Raw genomic sequence first — 19284 nt, 5'->3', positions numbered from 1 at the left:
CCAAGACTAAGTCTCTTTCCACATACCACTACCACCATTGACATCAATACTGTGATGGTGGTTTTGCCCCACAAACTGATCAAATAAACATACTGGATTCGCAAAGCCTGTCGTGTGTGTCAGATAGGTGTAGATGTAGGTCCCTGTCTACTAGTTCCTTGTCACCGTGGGGAAGTTACTTCCCCACATGCCTCAGTTTCTTCATTTTTTTTTAATTTTTTGTTAATGTTTATTTATTTTTGAGACAGAGAGAGACAGAGCATGAACGGGGGAGGGGCAGAGAGAGAGGGAGACACAGAATCGGAAGCAGGCTCCAGGCTCTGAGCCATCAGCCCAGAGCCCAACGCGGGGCTCGAACTCACGGACCACGAGATTGTGACCTGAGCTAAAGTCGGACGCTTAACCGACTGAGCCACCCAGGCGACCCAATTTCTTCATTTTAAAAACAAGGATGACAATAGTTCCCATGTCACAGGAAAGTAGGAAGCTCAAAAATGTTATACACACTGCCAGGCACACAGTAGGTGCTCAAAAAATGTTATTTATCACCATTATCATCCCTAGGCTTATTTGACCCTCCTCCTGGCTTACTTGACCCCTAGGCTTACTTGACCTTCCTCCTTACTTGACCTTACCTTTCTTCATCTCTGTGTCACTGGGACTATCTAGGTTTGGAACTCTCAAGGGCTGGCATGTAGGAAAAATGTGCCCAGCGCCTGGCCCAGCAAGGCCTGCCCTGTCTAACTTCTCTGGCAGAGTGCGCTGTCTTGGGCAAAGCAAGGAGGGGCTCCATGTTTGATTCTGCTCTTTCTGCTGGAGTCTCCTCTCAGGCGAAGGGGGACATGACTTGTTTCCCGATGGGAGGAATATCTACACCAGTAACTGGAGAAGAACAATAAGCTCACGAGCATCCCCAATCTGCTGCCTTCTGTGGACAACGCCCCCTGGCCTCCCCAAGCACACAGGAGGGCTGTGTGAGGAGCAGGATTACTGGCAGTGTTCACCACACAAATGGAAATGTTCCTGAGCAAAGTGTGTGCCAATCAAATATTTATAAATCAAACCACATCCTAAAGGCACTAAGGGAGTTCACCGGTCAAAGGAATCCTACTTTGCAGCCCTTTAGAAAGGGCAGACTCCTCTAGGGTGCAGTCCCTCCTGCCTCCTTGTACTGGGGCAGTACAGACTTCCGGTTTCTAGTTTACTATGACTCGGCACCTGATGGTAAAGGCACTTTGTTCCCCACTAGCTGGGGCTGAAAGTCAAGACGGCTTTCGAATCACCAAGGTGGGCAGAGCTGGGCCCTGGTGCCAAAGCCAGACAGCAGGGCAGGTCTTTGGGCAGAAAAACTCCCCTCTGTGGGGTATTCCCATCTTGGTGGGATATGATGCCAGAGGGATCCCTGCCCCTCTCCTCCCACTCACTCCTTATCTGGTTATACAGAAGAGATTTTTCTGGATAACCTTTTTTTTTTTTTTAAATATCACACAGTCCATGGACTAGATCAAAATTTTCCAGGCACCTTTTTTTCAGTCCCAAAGCAGAAGCAGACACCTTTACACATTCTAAGAAAAGTCTTTTTCATATATATATATATATATATATATATATATATATTCCAGACCACTGGAATTTTTTTTTCCACAAGCTCAATTTCTTTTTCTTCTCCATCTCTCTCTAATGCTTTAGGGAGCCCAGCTTGTGGCTACATTTTAATTATAAATGCCATTGACATAAAACAACCTCACCGAGTTCTGAATGAGGCTGACCTCACTTTGGGTAAACACAGCAAAGGACGGGAAGTCTCCAACCCAGAATAAACCAGGCACGTAATCTCTTTTGGCCTCTCTTTGGAGAGCAGAGGTGGAAAGCAGGCTTAAAGGCCACAGACATGCTACCAAAGCAGAAAAGACCTCCCTCTGCACTCATTTGTCCCCCAAACACACCAGCTGTAATCTTATCTTTAAAAATTCCTAGGAAGGCATTTGCTGGGATTAGCACTGGGTGTTACATGGAGGGGATAAATCACTGGATTCTACTCCTAAAAATCATTATTGCACTATACGCTAACTTGGATGTCATTTTAAAATTAATTAATTGAAAACTAAAATAAAAATAAAACTTCCTAGGGCAGGACAGGAAGATGCCAGGACGGCTTGGGGCTTGGAACCATGGTGCAGTGCCCCAAAGCTCCCTGATCTTGGCAGTGGCAGGCTCCTAATACCTCTTCCGTCTTTCTCTTCTTGGAAAGTAAGAATCATGTGGATCTAATGTAAATAAACTACTGCTAAGAGCTAATGGAAGGCACTGGGGAGAAGAGAAAACCAGAGATATAGCTCTGCAGAAAAAAAGGTAGACTGCCTAGTGGGGGGCTAGCATATCCACCCAAAAGCTCTGGGTTCATCTTTACATAGGCTCCCAGTAAAGATCCGTGAAGGGGTCGAAACTATAAACACAGGGCAGGGAGGAGCATGATCCACGAAGATGGAAATGACATTTAAGTATTAAAAAACATTTTTTTTTTATGTTTATTCATTTCCTGAGAGAGAGAAAGAGGGAGAGAGTATGAGTGGGGGAGGAGCAGAGAGAGAGGGAGACACAGAATCTGAAGCACTCTCCAGGCTCTGAGCTGTCAGCACAGATTCGGACACGGGGCTCGAATTCATGAACCACGAGATCATGACCAGAGCCAAAGTCAGATGCCTAACCAACTGAGCCACCCAGGCTCCCCTGACATCTATTTTTGATAAACAGGCCATTCCCAAACCAGCACTCCCTAATGCATTCCTAGTAAAGAAGACATGATGGTCACAAATCCACCAAGCTAACATTTACGACCTTCTTTTAGGACATTTTTTACAATGCTTTATAAATGTGAATTTCTCTAAGAAACGTATTTCTAGAGTATGTTTCAAAAAATTGCTGGCGAGCGGGGGCAGATAAGAGGCGGGCTGGGGATAGAGAAGGCAAGAGCCCCAGGCAGGGGCAGGGCCTCTGTGCTTGTGCGGGCCCTGGGGGCTGTGTGAACTGGTGGCCGTAACAAAGAAATTTAAAAATAAATAAATAAAATAAAATAACAAATTAAAAAAATTTTTTTTAATGTTTATTTATTTTTGAGAGACAGAGCATGAGTGGGGGAGTGGCAGAGAGAGAGAAAGACCCAGAATCCTAAGAGGCTTCAGGCTCTGAGCTGTCAGCACAGAGCCGATGCGGGGCTCGACCTCACAAACCGCGAGATCACGACCCGAGCCGAAGTCGGACGCTCAACGGACTGAGCCACCCAGGCGCCCCCCAAAATTTTTTTAATTAAGAACTGCTTCCATTTCTTCTGCTAGTGCAGAAGTTCCTATTCCCATTTCGGAAGTATGGAACAATACATACTCTGTGGATGAAATGACTTGTCTCATTTTTTGAAAAGTCCTTGCCCCTTCATCCTTGGGATGTGTGAGAGCCAGGGACCTTCCTGTTACAGACTACAAGTCCTAAATTCCCCGCATGGGATAAAGAAAAGTGTTCCTTCCCTTTTGCTCAGGTGTTAGTTAACCTGGTGCAATGTGGCAGAAAAGAAACTGAGCAGAGAATGTGTGGCCCTAGAGGCCCCTCAGCCCTGTCCTGCCTTATCAGCTTTTCTGGCTCCCTGTCAACCGTCAAGGGAGTCACCTTCATGGATACCTACGTTCAGGTCTACATGGTGCTTGGGTCAAGCCTGAGCTGGGTCGTAAGGCACAGCAGGGGTCATCAGGGGCAAGAACTGGAATCATGGCCAGCTCTGAGTATTTGCCCATCAGTATTTGTGCTGAGCCTCATCCATCAACTACTGCTCCGGAAAGGAGTGAGCCACGATCAGCAGCAGCCCCATCACCCAAACTGAGCCAGGGTCACCCACTGGCTGTTCTTGCCTCAGAATTAGGTTTGTTGGGACGCCTGGGTGACTCAGTTGGTTAAACATCCAACATGGGCTCAGGTCATGATCTCCCAGTTCATGAGTTCGAGCCCCGCATCAGGCTCTGGGCTAGCAGCTCACAGCCTGGAGCCTGCTTCGGATTCTGTGTCTCCCTTTCTCTCTGTGCCTCTCCCCTGCTCATGCTCGGTCTCTCAAAAATGAATAAACATTAAACAAATTTTTTCAAATTGAAAAAAAAAAGAATTGTGTTTGTAAGGAAGTGAAGAGCTAGGACAAAGGGGAAGTTCCTCCCACCAGCAGTCCCCAGACTTGGCCCTTCTTCTCATCCTCCCCATGGCAGCAACTGGTATGAATTTGGTCTGAATCCAATGCACACTTTCCTATCTTACTTCCTATATATTCATGAGCTATGCACATTGTTTTGTGTTTTTTACAGAATTTCTTCAAGGATTTACTAGAAATATGCTTTTGCAATGTGCTGTTTTCAGCACACATTACTTTCAGCTTTTTGCATCTACCCCATCCATAGGCATATCTGCTCTATCTAATAATACCTAATACCCATGCATGAGACAGAGTCTCTGTTGTAGTTGTTGCACTTGTGTTCGTTTTTAGCTCAAAAGCGAGTGGGGGGAGGGGTTCTGTGGTCTGGCTTTATCATTTCAGGGTCTGAACCCCCGAGGCTCCTGCGGTAGGGTCGGTGTGTGGCACAGGGCACGGTCCCAGCACGCAACGGTCGGTGAACGCGTGTTGACTGAGAGCCTTTCCAGGCCCCTGGCCCTGCTCCGAGGGGGAGGAGCCTCCGCTTCAGCCGGGCTGTGGAGCCGGCCCCTCCCTCCTTGAGAGCCCCCCTCTCTCACACGCCCCCTTCCCGCTCCCCTCCTCAGCAGCAGCTGCGGGAGACTGTAAGTTTAGAAAACTGGAATGAAGTCACCCTGGGGAGCTGGACGCCTCGTCGGTTACACGAGCGGCCCCGGCTGGGTGTTACTCCTTCCTGCCAGGCCTGCTCACAGAGGATATATGTTTAGGAAACTTCGCCAGAAAGAAATCCAGTGAAAATGAGCTATGAAACTTGGACATCCTGGAGAAATAATATTTACAGAGGAAACTCTTGAGACGAACTCTCACCAGTGCAGCAACCCTGGTGTGGGGGCTCACGGCCGAGGACTGCGTCCCCGTGCCAAGCAGCCCTGGCTCGTGTTTACCTCCGTGAGGCCCTCACGCGGCCAAGATGGGAGTCCAAAGTCGACTCTACCTACCCCCACAGAAAGACAAATGCAGGCTATGTAAGCCGCAGAACGCAAATGAACTAGGAAATGAAAAGCTTTTTGAAAATCCTCCTTGATGATACTGACGTGTCAGTGTTTAGGTCCATCATGTGTAACCCATGTACCACTGTGATGGGGGAGTTGATAACGGGGCGCTACACGTGTGTGATGGCAGGGGGTACATGGGAAATCACTGTACCTTCTCTTCATTTTTGCTGTGAACCAAAAACTGCTTTAAAATATAAAGTCTATCTTAAAAAAAAAAAAAAATCTTCCTTGATTACCCAAAAGGACCTTCCCTATGGGATTCCTGTAGCATCTAGAATGTGTTTGACTCAATACCTACACATATGGGTGGTAGGTGGAAAAAAGCCCCAGGCAACTAACATCATTCCGTTCCGTAGCTACAAATGGGATCCTGGATGACCATCTGCCATCTTGTACGTCTTGTTTGAACATAAGTGGGTGCAAGAAAGGGAATTTGGCTGGATTTGGACCCATCTTCCCCATCACTGGGTCCCAAGGTGTTGTATGAAAGAGAAGAAAAAGCAGGATACTTGAAATACTCAAAGCTGGGCTCTGGTCACGATTTTTTTCCTGATTATAAGTATAATGTTGAGTAAAATATGCTTTCAGCAAGCTTCGGTCTCCTCACCTGTAGGACAAAGCCACTGCCATCTTCCAACAGGGAATGCTGTAAGAAGCAATGAGGTCACCGTAGCTCGGTGGAAATGACAGTAATGGTCCTCGGCACTCTCCATATATTAGATCATTTAATCCTCAAAACAACTCCACGAAGCAGGTACTATCATTACGCATAAGGTAACAGAGATGAATAATTTGACCAATGATCACATATCGTAGCCAAGCCAGAATTGCAATTCATGTAGTTTGATTCTGGAACCTGTGCTATAATTTTATACTATTTATACCAGGATAGAAACTACCACAATGCCTGGCACATTATAGGTGATCAACACACAGTTAGTTCCTTCCTTTTGTCTCTCTTAAACATACAGGATTATGCTGATAAATTGACAGAAAAATCTATGTACAACTTCTATGTAAACCATCAAGTCCAATGAAAATACAGGGTACTAAAAAAAAAAAAAGTTTTATTGAGATATGAAACCCTATACCTCTCAACCATAATGCCCCCTTTGCTCTCTCCACCTTCCTCCTCAGCTCCTGCCTATCACTAATCTATGTCCTGTCTCTCTGGGTCTGTACCTTCAGGAACTTTCATTTAAATAGAATCATAAAATAAGTGGTCCTTTGTGACCACCTTCTCTCACTGAGCCTGTTGTCAAGGTTCATCCACATTGTAGCACCTATCAGTACTTGATTCCCTTTTACGGCCACACACTATTCTGTTGTGTGCATCATTGCTATTAAAGGCATTTACTTGCTTCATAGACTGTTAGAGCTGGGAAAAAACTTTAGAGACTGAATATAAACCCTACCCATGTTACTGATAAAGAGACTGTGGCCTTGAGATGAAGGAGCCTCGCCAAGGTCACCCAGCTGGCTGGTAGAAGAGCCTGTAAAGCTCTCCGCTTGGTCCCTCTTACTTCACTCCACAAAGTATGACTGGAAACATAATTCAAAGTGCACGGCTTATTGATGATGGACCAGTAGGATCATCTCTGCAGATATTAGCCTAACATCATTCATTCGGCACACATATGTTGGCTGAACCGTTGCACAGGGCACTGTGTGAAGTGCTGGAGACCTACGGGGAACAGGCCAGAGAAGATCCCTGCCCTTTTCCCCAGGTATACACTCTCCCGGGGAGGCAGAAATAAACCAGTAAACTGTTAAATGGCAAAAATAACTGTACGCTGTATAAAGTGCCATGAAGGAAACAAACAAAGGACTAAGCCAGATGATCATGTGAAGATCATAAGGTGGCATTGGCAGGGGCAGTGGGTGGAGGGTCTCTGTACAGCTAGTCATAGGGGATTTGGGCAGGAAAGGCCTCTCCAAGTTGGGAGCATTTAGGCTGGGGCCTGGAGGAAGAGAAGGGCCAATTTCGTCAATATTGGGAGGAAGAAGGTGCCAGACAAAGGGCAGAATGCAGGCAAGAATCCTGAGGCAGGAAACAGCTTGATGTGTTGGGAGAGCTAAGTGAGTGGGGCAAGGTGAGTGAGTGAGTGTGTGGTGTGGTATGAGGCTAGAGGGGAGGCCCCAGTCAGGATGGAGGCCTTTTGGCCCGTTCTATCATGACTACCCTCTCTGAGTAACCCATGTCAAAAGGACCCGTGGGAAAGGAGATCAGTAGCTTCCAGCTTCCTTCCAGTGGATTAAACTCCACTGACCACAGGAAGCTACAGGAGACCCGAGTCTCTGTAGCAAACACCTCCAAAGACAAGAGAACTGCATCTTGGGTAAGGGTGATGGAACTATGTATCACCCTTGGGATGAATCATAAGATAGAGAAAACAGAGGGAAATGAGAAAATACAGACATATTAATAAGGAAGTGGTTAAATGGTTATGGTATAGCCACATGGTAGAACACAATTCAAGTGGCAAAAAGAACGCAGTTAACTCTTTCAGTACTGAACTGGAAAGCTCTCCAGTTAATTTCTAAGCAAACAGACAAGCAAAACAAAACAAGGTATATAGTTGTATGTATATCATACCATTTATGTAAAAAAAAAAAAAACAAAAAAAAAGAAAGGCAGGAAAGATAACACGGAGTTGCTCATATATACCTAAGATCTCTCTAGAAGGATACACATAAAATATATCTAGGAGGGGTTTACTTGTTTGTCTCTGTCTTCCCCCACCCCCTGAGAATGAACGTATCCTTGGAGGAAGGACAAGGGTCTCATCCATCCTGTTTACCACTGTATCCCCGTCAGTTGCAAGTGGGGGCTGGGGGGTAGAGGCAACAGAAGGGAGAGTCCTCAGAGTCTCCTCTTACACGGTTTCCAGGTTTGACGCATGGGAATGTATTTCTTATTCAAAGAAATTAAATAAAACATGAAAACAAAGAAAAGGCAATGAGGAGTCCCCATCTGCCGACCAAACCCCAATGTTCCTTCCAGCCCACCCTGCCCCTCAGCCCCTGAGTAAGCTGACCTTTGGGGAGGTCAGTTTGTCCTCCTGGAGAACTGGGTGCTCACTGGTCCTTAGGCAGGTTTCACTCCTAACGATGGTTGTGACAGTCTAGTGGCCAAAGAAATTGTCCAGGGAGTTCAGAATTAATTTTGATTCTCAAATGCTAGCCATCAAAAGATCTCTCCCTCCAGAACTACCATGGGAAGGATGAACAAATGAATAATGAATAATTATTTGAACAAATGAACAAATGAATAATTATTGAATGGGTATCACACTCCAGTTAGTTGTCCAGCAGTGGGCAAAGCTCCTCTGGGTTATCAATCAGTGTAAATGGGGAGACTAACTCAGAGGAACTCATGTCCTTGCCTTCAACATCACAGTTTCTCAACCTCAGCACTATTGACCTTCTGGGATGAATAATTTCTTGTTGTGGGGGCTGCCCTGTGCATTGCAAAATGTGTCATAACATCCTTGGCCTCTACGACCAGACGCCAGTACCATAACCCTCACTGCAGCCAGCACAACCAAAAATGTCTCTGGACATGGTCAACTGTCGCTTGACGAACGAAATCACCCCAGGGTGAGAACCACTGTTCCCATCCCTGCATTCCCAGGCAACTGCTTTTTCTTCCCAATGAGAAGCTGGTGTTCCCCTCTGCCTCTATCCCAGCTGGGCCGCCACAGAGGCTGGGAGTTGACTGAACTTCACTGTGGGAGAGTTCCCTGAGTTTCAGATGCACCAACCAATCCAACTTCCTGGGAAAACCCTCTGTATGGCAAGCTAGCGGGATCAGATTTTTTTCATAACAATCTGTCCATGAGAAGCTCCCATGCCTAACAGGCTGGGGCTATAAAAAGGCGTCCCCAAAGTAGGCTGATAATTGAAGGAGTACATACTCAGGCTGGCCAACTGCCCACTCTACAGCACCTAGGAAAGCAAATGTCGCTTCCTCCTATGGTTATTTCCTGCCAGGGGACAGGGACAGAGGAAGTGCATGAGGGGTCATTGTGTAACAAACAGGGGGATGGTGGGCACGCCTGCCATCATCTCTCCTTTTCTCAAGAACATAATTCCCAAAGGACAGCTTTCTTTGGAGGGCAAAGAAAAAGGAACTGTATTTCAATGTTTTGATTAATTTGAGGCTCATCCTTGAGGGCACTGCAAAATGAATGAGCAGAATTTTCCATGGCTAACTGTCCTGGCCGCCAGGTCCTATCGCCAAAGCTTTAGTGTTTATTTACTTTTGCTCGTGTTATTTTTATTTCAGTTCAGCTGCAGCTCAGTGCGGAAAGCGTGGGGGAGGTGTATATAAAGAGTACCGAGACTGGCCAGTACTTGGCCATGGACACCGACGGGCTTTTGTACGGCTCAGTAAGTATGAGGCTGACATGCTTCCAGACACGGCCAGGGTTGGAGGTTTCCAGAAATCTTGTTACGTTGAGTGATGCAAAGTGTAAAGCAGCAATTAGTCTCTGTTTGTTATTTTTTCCAGCAAGATTCCCACCCTCTACCCTGCTTTATTTAGGCTCAGACATGAAAGAGCTTCTTGTGATATTCTTTCAAAATACTCGAATGAATTATCACGGAGACACAGAGGAGACATTGACTGAAATTTTAGTAACGCACCAGTCAGTCATTTCAGAATACCTATTCCCATTTCATTCATTCACTCCAAACATGTTTCTGGAGCACCACCACACTCTCTATGCTTTTCACAAAAATTATCAAGCCCGGACTCTAGCATGGGATACGTCATCCAACAAACATGTATTGAGTGCCTCCTGTGTCTAAGTTTGAAGGGCTGTGAAGACAAATGAGCCACATCCCTGTCCTTGAGAAGCACGGTCTTAGAGTTTATTCAGTAGCTAAAAATCCTCAACATCTTCTACTCCCTCTCTCTCCTGGTTGATGTTTTATACAGGTTTGACTCAGTACATACTGATCTTTGTGAGAAAAGAATAGAAACAGACCATCTGATTTTGCCCCTCATGGTACCTTTGGTAAAAGATCTCAATGGAAAGAGAACTAAAGCCAATGGACACAAGTTTTGAAATTATTTCTCAATTTCAATGATCCTCTCTCTTTATCCTAACAACTGATCATTGAGACTTGGCCAGACTCCTTTTTTTCCCTTTTGGAGATGTCTACAAAAAGGCAGTGGTAGGAGGGGGTTGGTCTGAGGCTCTCTTTAACTTAAATGAAATTGCCAACTGGCATCAGGCACAGAAAACTGTCTCCCGAAGCTGTAACTTCAGCCAGGGTTTGGGATGTGAATATAGTGTGACTTGTAGCTCCTGCTACAAGTCAGGAGCAATGGGCCACCTCCTGTAGCCTGTTTGCTGAAATCTGTATCAAATGGGACAACTTTAAAGAGTTTGGAGCTAGACTTTGACTGCTACATGGAAGCACATTTTTCTTTTTATTCATTCATTCATTTGAGAAAGAGAGAGAGCACAAGTGGGGGAGAGGGGCAGATGGGGGGAGGGAGGGAGGAGAGAGAGAGAGAGAGAGAGAGAGAGAGAGAGAGAGAGAATCCCAAGCAGGCTCCATACTCAGTGCAGAGCCCAATGTGGGACTCAATCCCACGACTGTGGGATCATGACCCAAGCCAAAATCAAGAGTCAGATGCTCAACAGACTGAGCCACCCAGGTGGCCCTTGAAGTAGATTTTTCTTAAAGGTGGTTCTTCCGGTTGGTAATAAAATCAATCAACCAACCAACCAATCACTGAATCTTGGACTCACAACTGAATCTCAATTCTCTGCAACTTCAGCAAGTTACTTGCCCACTCTAAGCCTTGTCTAAAATAAGGATAGTAATGGATGGTCACTACCACACACAGGGGTTAAGAGGGGTCAGAGAGACAATGCACAGAACCCACCCACCAATGTTGCTGGCAAATGGGGGAGGTGCTTCATCAGTGAGAGCTAGAAGACAAATAATAAGTTTATAAATCCCTTATCCTCATTATTTCCTAGGTTATATTTACAGTTTATGGCTTTTCCTCTTTTAAATCCGTTTTGATGCTTATTATAACTTTCTTTTATTTGTATAAAAATATTGAGGAAGAACACCCAAACCCAATTTCCTCTAGGCTCCCATCATAGTCCTGGCCATCAATGTGCTTCACCTGAAATATTGAGGGTAATCTTAATATATTATGCCTAATAATTGATATACTTCTCCATTAATAAATTACAATTTCTAAAATATCTCAGAGCTCTACCTCATGCTCTCAGGCAGTTTTAGGTATTAATCCATCTTGATACAAATGTTTATGTCTGTGGAAAGGACATATTATTTTTAAAACTAATGAAATATTTTCTATTAATCATGAAAGGTTATATAAAATAATGACATATTTTAGATTTCATAATGAAAGGATACATATATATCAAAACATTAATGCATTTATCTCTAGGGGTGATAAGTAGCCAATTTTATAATATGTGAATGCCTTCCTGTATTTCCCAAATTTCCTACAGTGGATATATGTCACCCAAATAGTTGAGGGGAAAACAGCATGCTAAAATATAAAAAAAGAAAATAATTTTTAAAATAGTCATGAATCAACTGTGCATCTCCAAGCTGCTGGCAATGCACCAAGCGCTTAACAACCCCTGACAAATCCTGGTGGGGTTGGGCTGGAGCATCTCCGAGCTGGCCTGCTGACTCAGCCTGTGACTCAGCCATTCTGAGTGTGTCGACCGCTCTAGTTCAATGGAGACATCAGGTGAGGGACGTGGCCACCCTCAGCTTCGTCACAGAACACAGGCCTGACGCCCACTGAGGGGTGTCATGGGGTACCCTCCCTACAGGGGAGCGGGCAACCCACACAGGTCCAAAACTTCCTACCTCCTCCCACACCTGACACTGTGCAGCAAACACTAACGTCTGGATACATTCCTCTAGAGGCAGGAGAGTCACCCAGCTAAATATTACAACTATGTCCCGTCTTATTCTAAAATGACCCAAAGTGTCTCACCCAGTTGTCAGTGCCCTAGACTGCAAATGAATAAGAAGCAGGAAGCTTCCTGTTACGTAGTTCCTTACTAATCAAAGGGAACTTTACAGAGTGCTTTCTACAATCTCAAGAATCAAGTTAAGCTCACCACCTTGCTGGCGAGCCCCTGTAATTTACAAGGCTCTGTGTCTGGGGGTGGGGAGACACAAAGCTGACAAGACTCCACCTCTTCCCTAAGTAGGGCTCACAGTCAAGTACACAAACATGCCCACAAATTAAGAATAATGAAGAAGAAGCCTGGAAACCACCCGAAAGGGAATCAACAACCACTGTGGGGGAAGAGATAATACAGAGATCACATGCCTTAGAACGGGAGCAAAGTCAGTATACAGCATAAGTATTTTACATCCAAATATAATAAATGTATTCTAAAATCTTGACAAATAGGAAGTTCAAATTCCTGGGGCTCTTCCCACTCTCCAACCAATGAACTCCCAGTGAAACAGTAATCATTGGTAGATATTTTTAAAGCAACTGTACTATTTAATATGTTATAGCACTCTTTCCAGCTTGATAAATTGGAAGCTGCCCTCAATTCCACTGTAGGGATGTACCACTACCTACTTGAACCAATCACCTTTCCATGAAGATTTAGGTTGCTTCGAATGTTACCATTACGTGCAATCCTGCAAAGACCATCGTTGAAAATACTGTTTTACCCTTGCCCAAGTATCTCCTAAGGGTCAATTCCTACCAATGGAATTGCTGGGTCAAAGGTAATACATATTGCCTAACTACCCTCAGAAAATGTCCACCAATTTATCTCACAACAGTGCATGCAAGTGTCTATTTCCTATGCTCTCACCAATATTAAGCATTGTAAAGCTTTTTGTTCTTTGCAGTTATTATAGCCAACATGTTAAATCATTTTTAACTTGTATTATCTTGTGAGATTAAATGTTTTCATAGCTTTATTTTCCATTTTTTAAAAAAGAAATTAGAGCAGGGGTGTCTGAGTGGCTCAGTTGGTTAAGTGTCTGACTCTTGGTTTCAGCTCAGGTCAGGATCTCACCGTTTGTGGGATGGAGCCCTGCACTGGTCTCCACACTGATGGTGCAGAGTCTGCTGGGGATTCTCTCTCTCTCCCTCTCTCTCTCTGCCCCTCCCCTGCTTGTGTTCTCTCTCTCTCTCAAAATAAATAAAGAAACTGAAAAAAAAAGCAGATATGGGGTGCCTGGGTGGCTCAGTTTGTTGAGTGTCTGACTTGGGCACAGGTCATGATCTCATGGTTCATGAGTTCAAGTCCCACGTCAGGCTCTGTGCTGACAGCTCGGAGCCTGGAGCCTGCTTCAGATTCTGGGTCTCCATCTCTCTCTGCTCCTCCTCTGCTTGTGCTCTCTCTCTCCCTGTCTCTCTCTCTCTCTCTCTCTCAAAATAAATAAACATTTAAAAAGGCAGCTATACCGCCATTTTGGTAACATCATCAGTCTATATCCATATGTCCTTATCCATGTCTGTTTGTGTATATGTACATAAAGACATGAGGAAGTATGTTAATCGACTGTTACCAGTTCCTTATATCTGGGTGGGTGGCTTTGGGCAGTTTTTAAATTTTTTCTTTCTTTTTTTTAAAGTTGTGATTTTTAAAAAGCACAATTCTTCGTATAAGTAGATCTGTTTATACACAGGAAAAAATAAAGGTATTTTCATTTTTAAAATAACTTTAACTTCCAGGATATGTTTTATGCTTAAGACACATTTTGTGCAAGGATTTATATTCATGACAGCACTAAGGTAAAAATCCTGATATTGTTAGTGAAAATCATCAGGATATAAAATAATATTAGCAGGTTTTCATTTATCCTTCAAGCCTAAACTTAAAACTCCCCACCATATCACAGTCTGATTTTACCTATTTGGGCTGTTTTTCATGGTCATGTCCATGTGCCAGGACTTTACAGAGACAAAAGGCCCAGCCCTGCCCTTAACGTGCTCATGGTCATTCAGGATCTCCCCAAGGGGGAAACTTTAGGGTCCTGAGGACAGCAAATGGAAGGGGATCTTACAAAAACAGCAAATGTATTTTTTTTTAACACTAAGCTCTTATTTTTTTTAAGTTTATTTATTTTGAGAGAGAGAGAAAGCCCAAGTCAAGGAGGGGCAAAGCGAGAGAGAGAGAGAGAGAGAGAGAGAGAGAGAGAGAGAGAGAATCCCAAGCAGGCTCCACACAGTTGGTGCAGAGCCCGATGTGGGGTTTGAACCCAGGAACTGTGAGATCATGATCTGAGCCAAAGTCAGACGCTTAACTGACTGAGCCACCCAGGCGCCCCGATAGCAAATGTATTTTATTTTATTAACACAATTTTTTTAATGTTTATTTATCTTTGAGAGAGAGACAGAGCACAAGTTGGGGAGGGGCGGAGAGAGGGAAGGAGATATAGAATCCGAAGCAGGACCCAGGGCTCATTATGTGCTGGGTCCTACTCTATGTCCTCATTACCACCCTCAGATATAGGTTCCACTATTATCTCAATTTTCCTGAAGAAGAAACCGAAGCATAAAGAGCCTCAGTGAACTCGCCCAAGGCCACACGGCTAGTAAACAGAGAAACTTCACTGAAAACTAATCACTAGTAATTCTACTCTCTTGCCGTTGTATCTTTTTAGCAGACACCAAATGAGGAATGCTTGTTCCTGGAAAGGCTGGAAGAAAACCATTACAACACCTACACATCCAAGAAGCACGCAGAAAAGAATTGGTTTGTGGGTCTCAAGAAGAATGGAAGCTGCAAACGCGGTCCCCGGACTCACTATGGCCAGAAGGCAATTTTGTTTCTCCCCCTGCCAGTCTCCTCTGATTAAAGAAATCTCTCCTGGGTGCTGACCACTTGAGAGGAGGTCCTCACCCAGCTGACCCCAGGTTGTCCCCTTGACTATTGGCTGCACTAACCCCTGGCCCACAGAGCCTGAAATTGTAAGCAGTGCGCTTCCAAATGCCCAGTTCACTTTTTTGCAGAGCCTTTTACCCCAGCACAGTTTTGAACAGAGGGATCAAATAGCTCCTAGGGGCCAACTGGCTGGCCAGCCTGGGTGTGTGGATGCCCAGTTGCCTCTGGGCACCTGCTGCAGGCTGAGCCTCTCAATGCAAAGGCGGGGCCAAATGAAGTGTGTTCAGGGAGCTGCCAGGGTCATTAGTAACCGCATACAATTCCCTCTACTGAGAAAATCCTGTCTGTGATTCCCCGAAACACTTGGCATGATGCCCTTTCGTCCTTTCAACACCCCACAAATATTAGCAGGGAAGCTTATGGCTAGGTTAGGGGAAGGCAGTGTTCCATGAGTAGAAACTAGGATGAAGAAAATCTCCCCTTGAGAACAGAAGGGATTAAAATGGCAAGGGGAGACTGGGTTCTGGTGGGCTCTCAGTGTAGAATAAATGAAGGATGGGAGCTTCAGCCCACAGGAAAGCAGAATAAATGCATAGCATTGGGAGTCATTACAATGCCGTGACTTTCCCAAGATAATTCGGCAGCAGGAAGCCCCTGGATGATGTCAGATGGACAGCATGAGAAGTGGGTTCTTGATAAAAGCAAAAACATCAGATATTGGTAAATTCATTTGGGTCTGGGGTGTGGGAGTGCTGAGAAAGAAAGGCAACGTGGGCTGAGGGGATGATTTCCTCTAAAGAGGTTGATTCCAGAAGTGAGAAGGAAAGATGGAGGGACACCATGACTGTGCCTGGTCCCCAGAAAGCAGAGGCTTTGGGGTCCCAGGCAATGCTTACAAATCACATGCAGATCGTGTTTGAGTGTAGGTTCTGATTCAGTGGTTCTGGGGTGCAGTCTGTGCATTTCTAACAAGCCCCCAGGTGCTACAGATGCTGCTGTTTCCTCTTGCACCCCCCCCATACTTAAAGTAGCAGAGTCCTGAAGCATGCTGTCCAAAGGAAGGGGGCCCAAGGCCCCCGAGCCTCTCTTGCCTTGCCCATAAAAAACGCATACCCCACGAGTCTTCCTGAACACTCAGGCAGCATCAGGAGCAGTTAGGCCCGTGCTAAGGAACATGGATTTAAGGCGCTTTGGCCCAGTGCCTATAAAATACCCATTTAGAATATATACAAAAGCATACTTCAAAAATGTTAAACCCTCACAAACAGCTTTTCTCAAGAGACCATTTGTGTTACGATTACTTGTATAAATATGCTTCCTGCTTAGAGTAAACTTGACCCAAGTGGCTAGCAAATTAGAAACAACATTCATCTCTGACATATGATACTGTTGCCATGTAAAGGTCTTTAATAGGCCATTTAAATTTACTGTGAGACTGTATGTTTTAATCACATTTATAAATATGTAGCTCAAAGGCAGTTAACTGATTAGCATTCAGCCACTGAGAATGATAATCATAGGACATGATGTATAAGCTCCTCAATTATCTACTACTTGTACTACATTTACCTATAAAAAGAGATTGTACTTTGTTTTCAATTGTGGTATTACAAGTTTTCCTTTGAAAACAGGGACGCTTAAGCAACAAGAGGGTAACTGTGGATACAAACTGATGAGAATATTAGCTCATGTTCTAAGGAATTGACATTATTAACGGAAAAAATAACTCCTTATAATTGCATTGTCATATTTATGATAAAAAAAAAAAGATGGTTTGTGAAGGTTCAAAGCAATATAGTGCAATTGAGGAACCAAACTAAGTTAATGCTGCGATTAATAATATCATTCTGCATTTGTACAGAAAAACGACTTCAGAACTTTGTTTTTGTAACTTGGATAAGACCATTCTATTTTATTTTAGTAAATCCTTCCAGGCAAGCTGGAGATAGTGCAGTGTGGTTTAACATTTCTTTACTATGAAGATTTGGCCAGAAAAGGGTATGCAGAGAGGAAATCTAAGATATATAATGGTCCATAATTTTTAGGGTATGAATCAAATTCAAATATAACATTGGCCAAGAAAAATTAAATGTTGCTAACAGATGAGATGGAAGCTTGTGGTTTCAAAGACCCAAAGCAGTTAGAAGAAACACTATCATGGCCTTGCCAGCCTCCACCCGGTCATCATTCATATATTCATTCACTGAGTATTTTTTTCAGTGCCTACTGTGTGTCAGGCACTGTACTGGGTACCGGGGCACCCGGAAACAATGTCTGTCTGGTTTTCTGCTGTATTCTCTCCCAGGGCATTATATTTATGATGAAAGATGCTGTGGATTCATTTATTTCAGCCAAGTTAAAAACAGAGACTTTGTAGGTTGCTGCTGAATAAACAGCAAGTCCCAGAAACCCAGGTTCTGGAAGAATTCGCAATACCCAGTATAAGATAACCCCCATCAAAGTATCCGAGGACCTGGCCAGGTAAACCCAATATTTCCAACTGTAGAACCATGACAGCTTTAGGAGGACCGGTTTCAAGTTGGGAAAAGAGCCTGTCAGATCTTGTAAGAAGGAAGTAGGTGGCAGTTCCCTGCTCCATTCGAGTTCCTTACACACGGAGTGTTCCTGTTGCCCTCTCTCTCTTTTCCTTGAGTAAGTGAGGTAGCCATCTGCTTGTCACACGTCTCTCATGTGGATTCATTTTCAGGCCAACTGTTAAGAACTGCCTGATATTCTCTACAAAGCAGCAGGAGCATTTACCGCTTTTGATTGTTTGCAAGATGGCGGTGGAGGTGGCAGTGATCTGTTTCCTTGGAAGGGATAGTTAGAGCCTCCCCCGGCCAACAGTGTGTGCTTACCAAAAACTGACTACCGCATCATACGTTACTAAAGATGGAGGTCCTCGCTTTGTGTCAGAGGCAGTGGAGCCCAGCTCCCCAGCCTTGTTAGAATAGACTGCCTAAAAGAACCGAGACCATGGGCTGCGAAGCAGACCTCTGATGAAGAAGACACCTGTCATTTTACATCACTGTCTCTTTAATTTTGGCACCCTACAAGTATTAATAAACGTTCCACTAAAAGGCGATAATGTCTCTCTGAGTTTGGGAACATCACGATGTCTCATCTTCCCGTGGAAGGTCTGTCCCAGGCATCCATCAGGTGTGGCTGCTTTGTGTTCGACACATAGCTTGTCACTGGAAGGGAGACCTTACAGGCTGACAGGAAAAGCTAAGGTAGAAACATTTTTCATTTTGTTTGGAAACCTAAGGCAATATTAGTGTTTTTCTAGGGATACATCAGGGAGGTATATTCAGGGAATTGAAGAACCAAGCACCATAATTAACTGACACTTCTCCTTCACAGTATAAATTATGAGAAAATATGAAAATATGCTACTATTGTACAGCTGACCAGCTTGTGCTAAAGCAAAGATACTGTGACCTGGGAAAAAAATGAAGGACTTTACAACTTTAAGTCAAGGACAAACGGGTTATCTCTTGCATCTCAAGCGTCTTGATGAAGGGTGATGGGTTTGCCCATCAGATCTTCTGAAACTGTTATCATACTACACAACATCTCTTTAAGTAAACTTGTCAACCTTCTGACTTCTTATTCTTAGGAGAAAGTATACTGTTGCCTAGACCTTGTGGCAGAATCAGATCATGCCCACAAACACTGACACATATACACACACATTTACACCGGCTCTCACACACGTACATGCACACAAGCACGTGCACGAATTAAAAAGCGTTGTGCAGTGTTTGTCCCTTCTACGAATTACATGCCAAAATCAATCCCTCCTTTTCCTTTCAAAGTCACCTAAACCTCTTATTTTCCTGCTTTTTGGAGTTTGATCCACTGTAAGAACTACATTTTCCATCACAACCCACCACATGCCTACCCTCACACATACACACAACTGAAACAAAGAAGGTCAGGAAGCTATATATATATATATATATATATATATATATATACACACACATATATATATGATGCATTTTTTTCTCTTACATTCCACTAAAATATGCTGGTCAAAGATCCATTAAATTGGGTCACAACTCAATAGGTCACAACCACAGTTTTCTGAAAAAACTGGCTTAAAGCAACTGGTCTTCTTCCTTAAGATGACAAGACCCAATTAGGATCCTGCATTATGACTTCAGTGTTTTCAAAGATGCGGTTTGTT

General features: G+C 44.2%; 1 protein-coding gene across 5 annotated transcripts in view; it reads left to right on the top strand.

Annotated features, from left to right (window-relative positions):
- The window catches only part of FGF1 (fibroblast growth factor 1), an 89146-nt gene extending 70969 nt beyond the window's left edge, over positions 1-18177 (top strand). Inside the window, exons 3-5 of one of the 5 annotated variants that reach the window (XM_047086302.1) lie at positions 9509-9612; positions 14872-15027; positions 17800-18177. In XM_047086302.1, coding sequence (XP_046942258.1) covers positions 9509-9612; positions 14872-15027; positions 17800-17811 — 272 coding nt within the window. In that variant the 3' untranslated portion in view covers positions 17812-18177. Of the gene's footprint in view, positions 1-9508; positions 9613-14871 lie in introns of all 5 variants that reach the window. The other 4 variants (XM_047086295.1, XM_047086283.1, XM_047086316.1 and 1 more) reach the window with 4 other exon arrangements.
- The last annotated feature ends 1107 nt before the right edge of the window (positions 18178-19284 follow it).

Source organism: Lynx rufus, unplaced genomic scaffold (assembly GCF_022079265.1).
Source record: "Lynx rufus isolate CCGP_SWC_20201006 ecotype Redwood Valley unplaced genomic scaffold, mLynRuf1.p SCAF_1, whole genome shotgun sequence".
Classification (NCBI taxonomy): Eukaryota; Metazoa; Chordata; class Mammalia; order Carnivora; family Felidae; genus Lynx; species Lynx rufus.
Note: the sequence above shows the minus strand (reverse complement) of the source record. Positions and strands in the feature narration are given on the sequence as shown.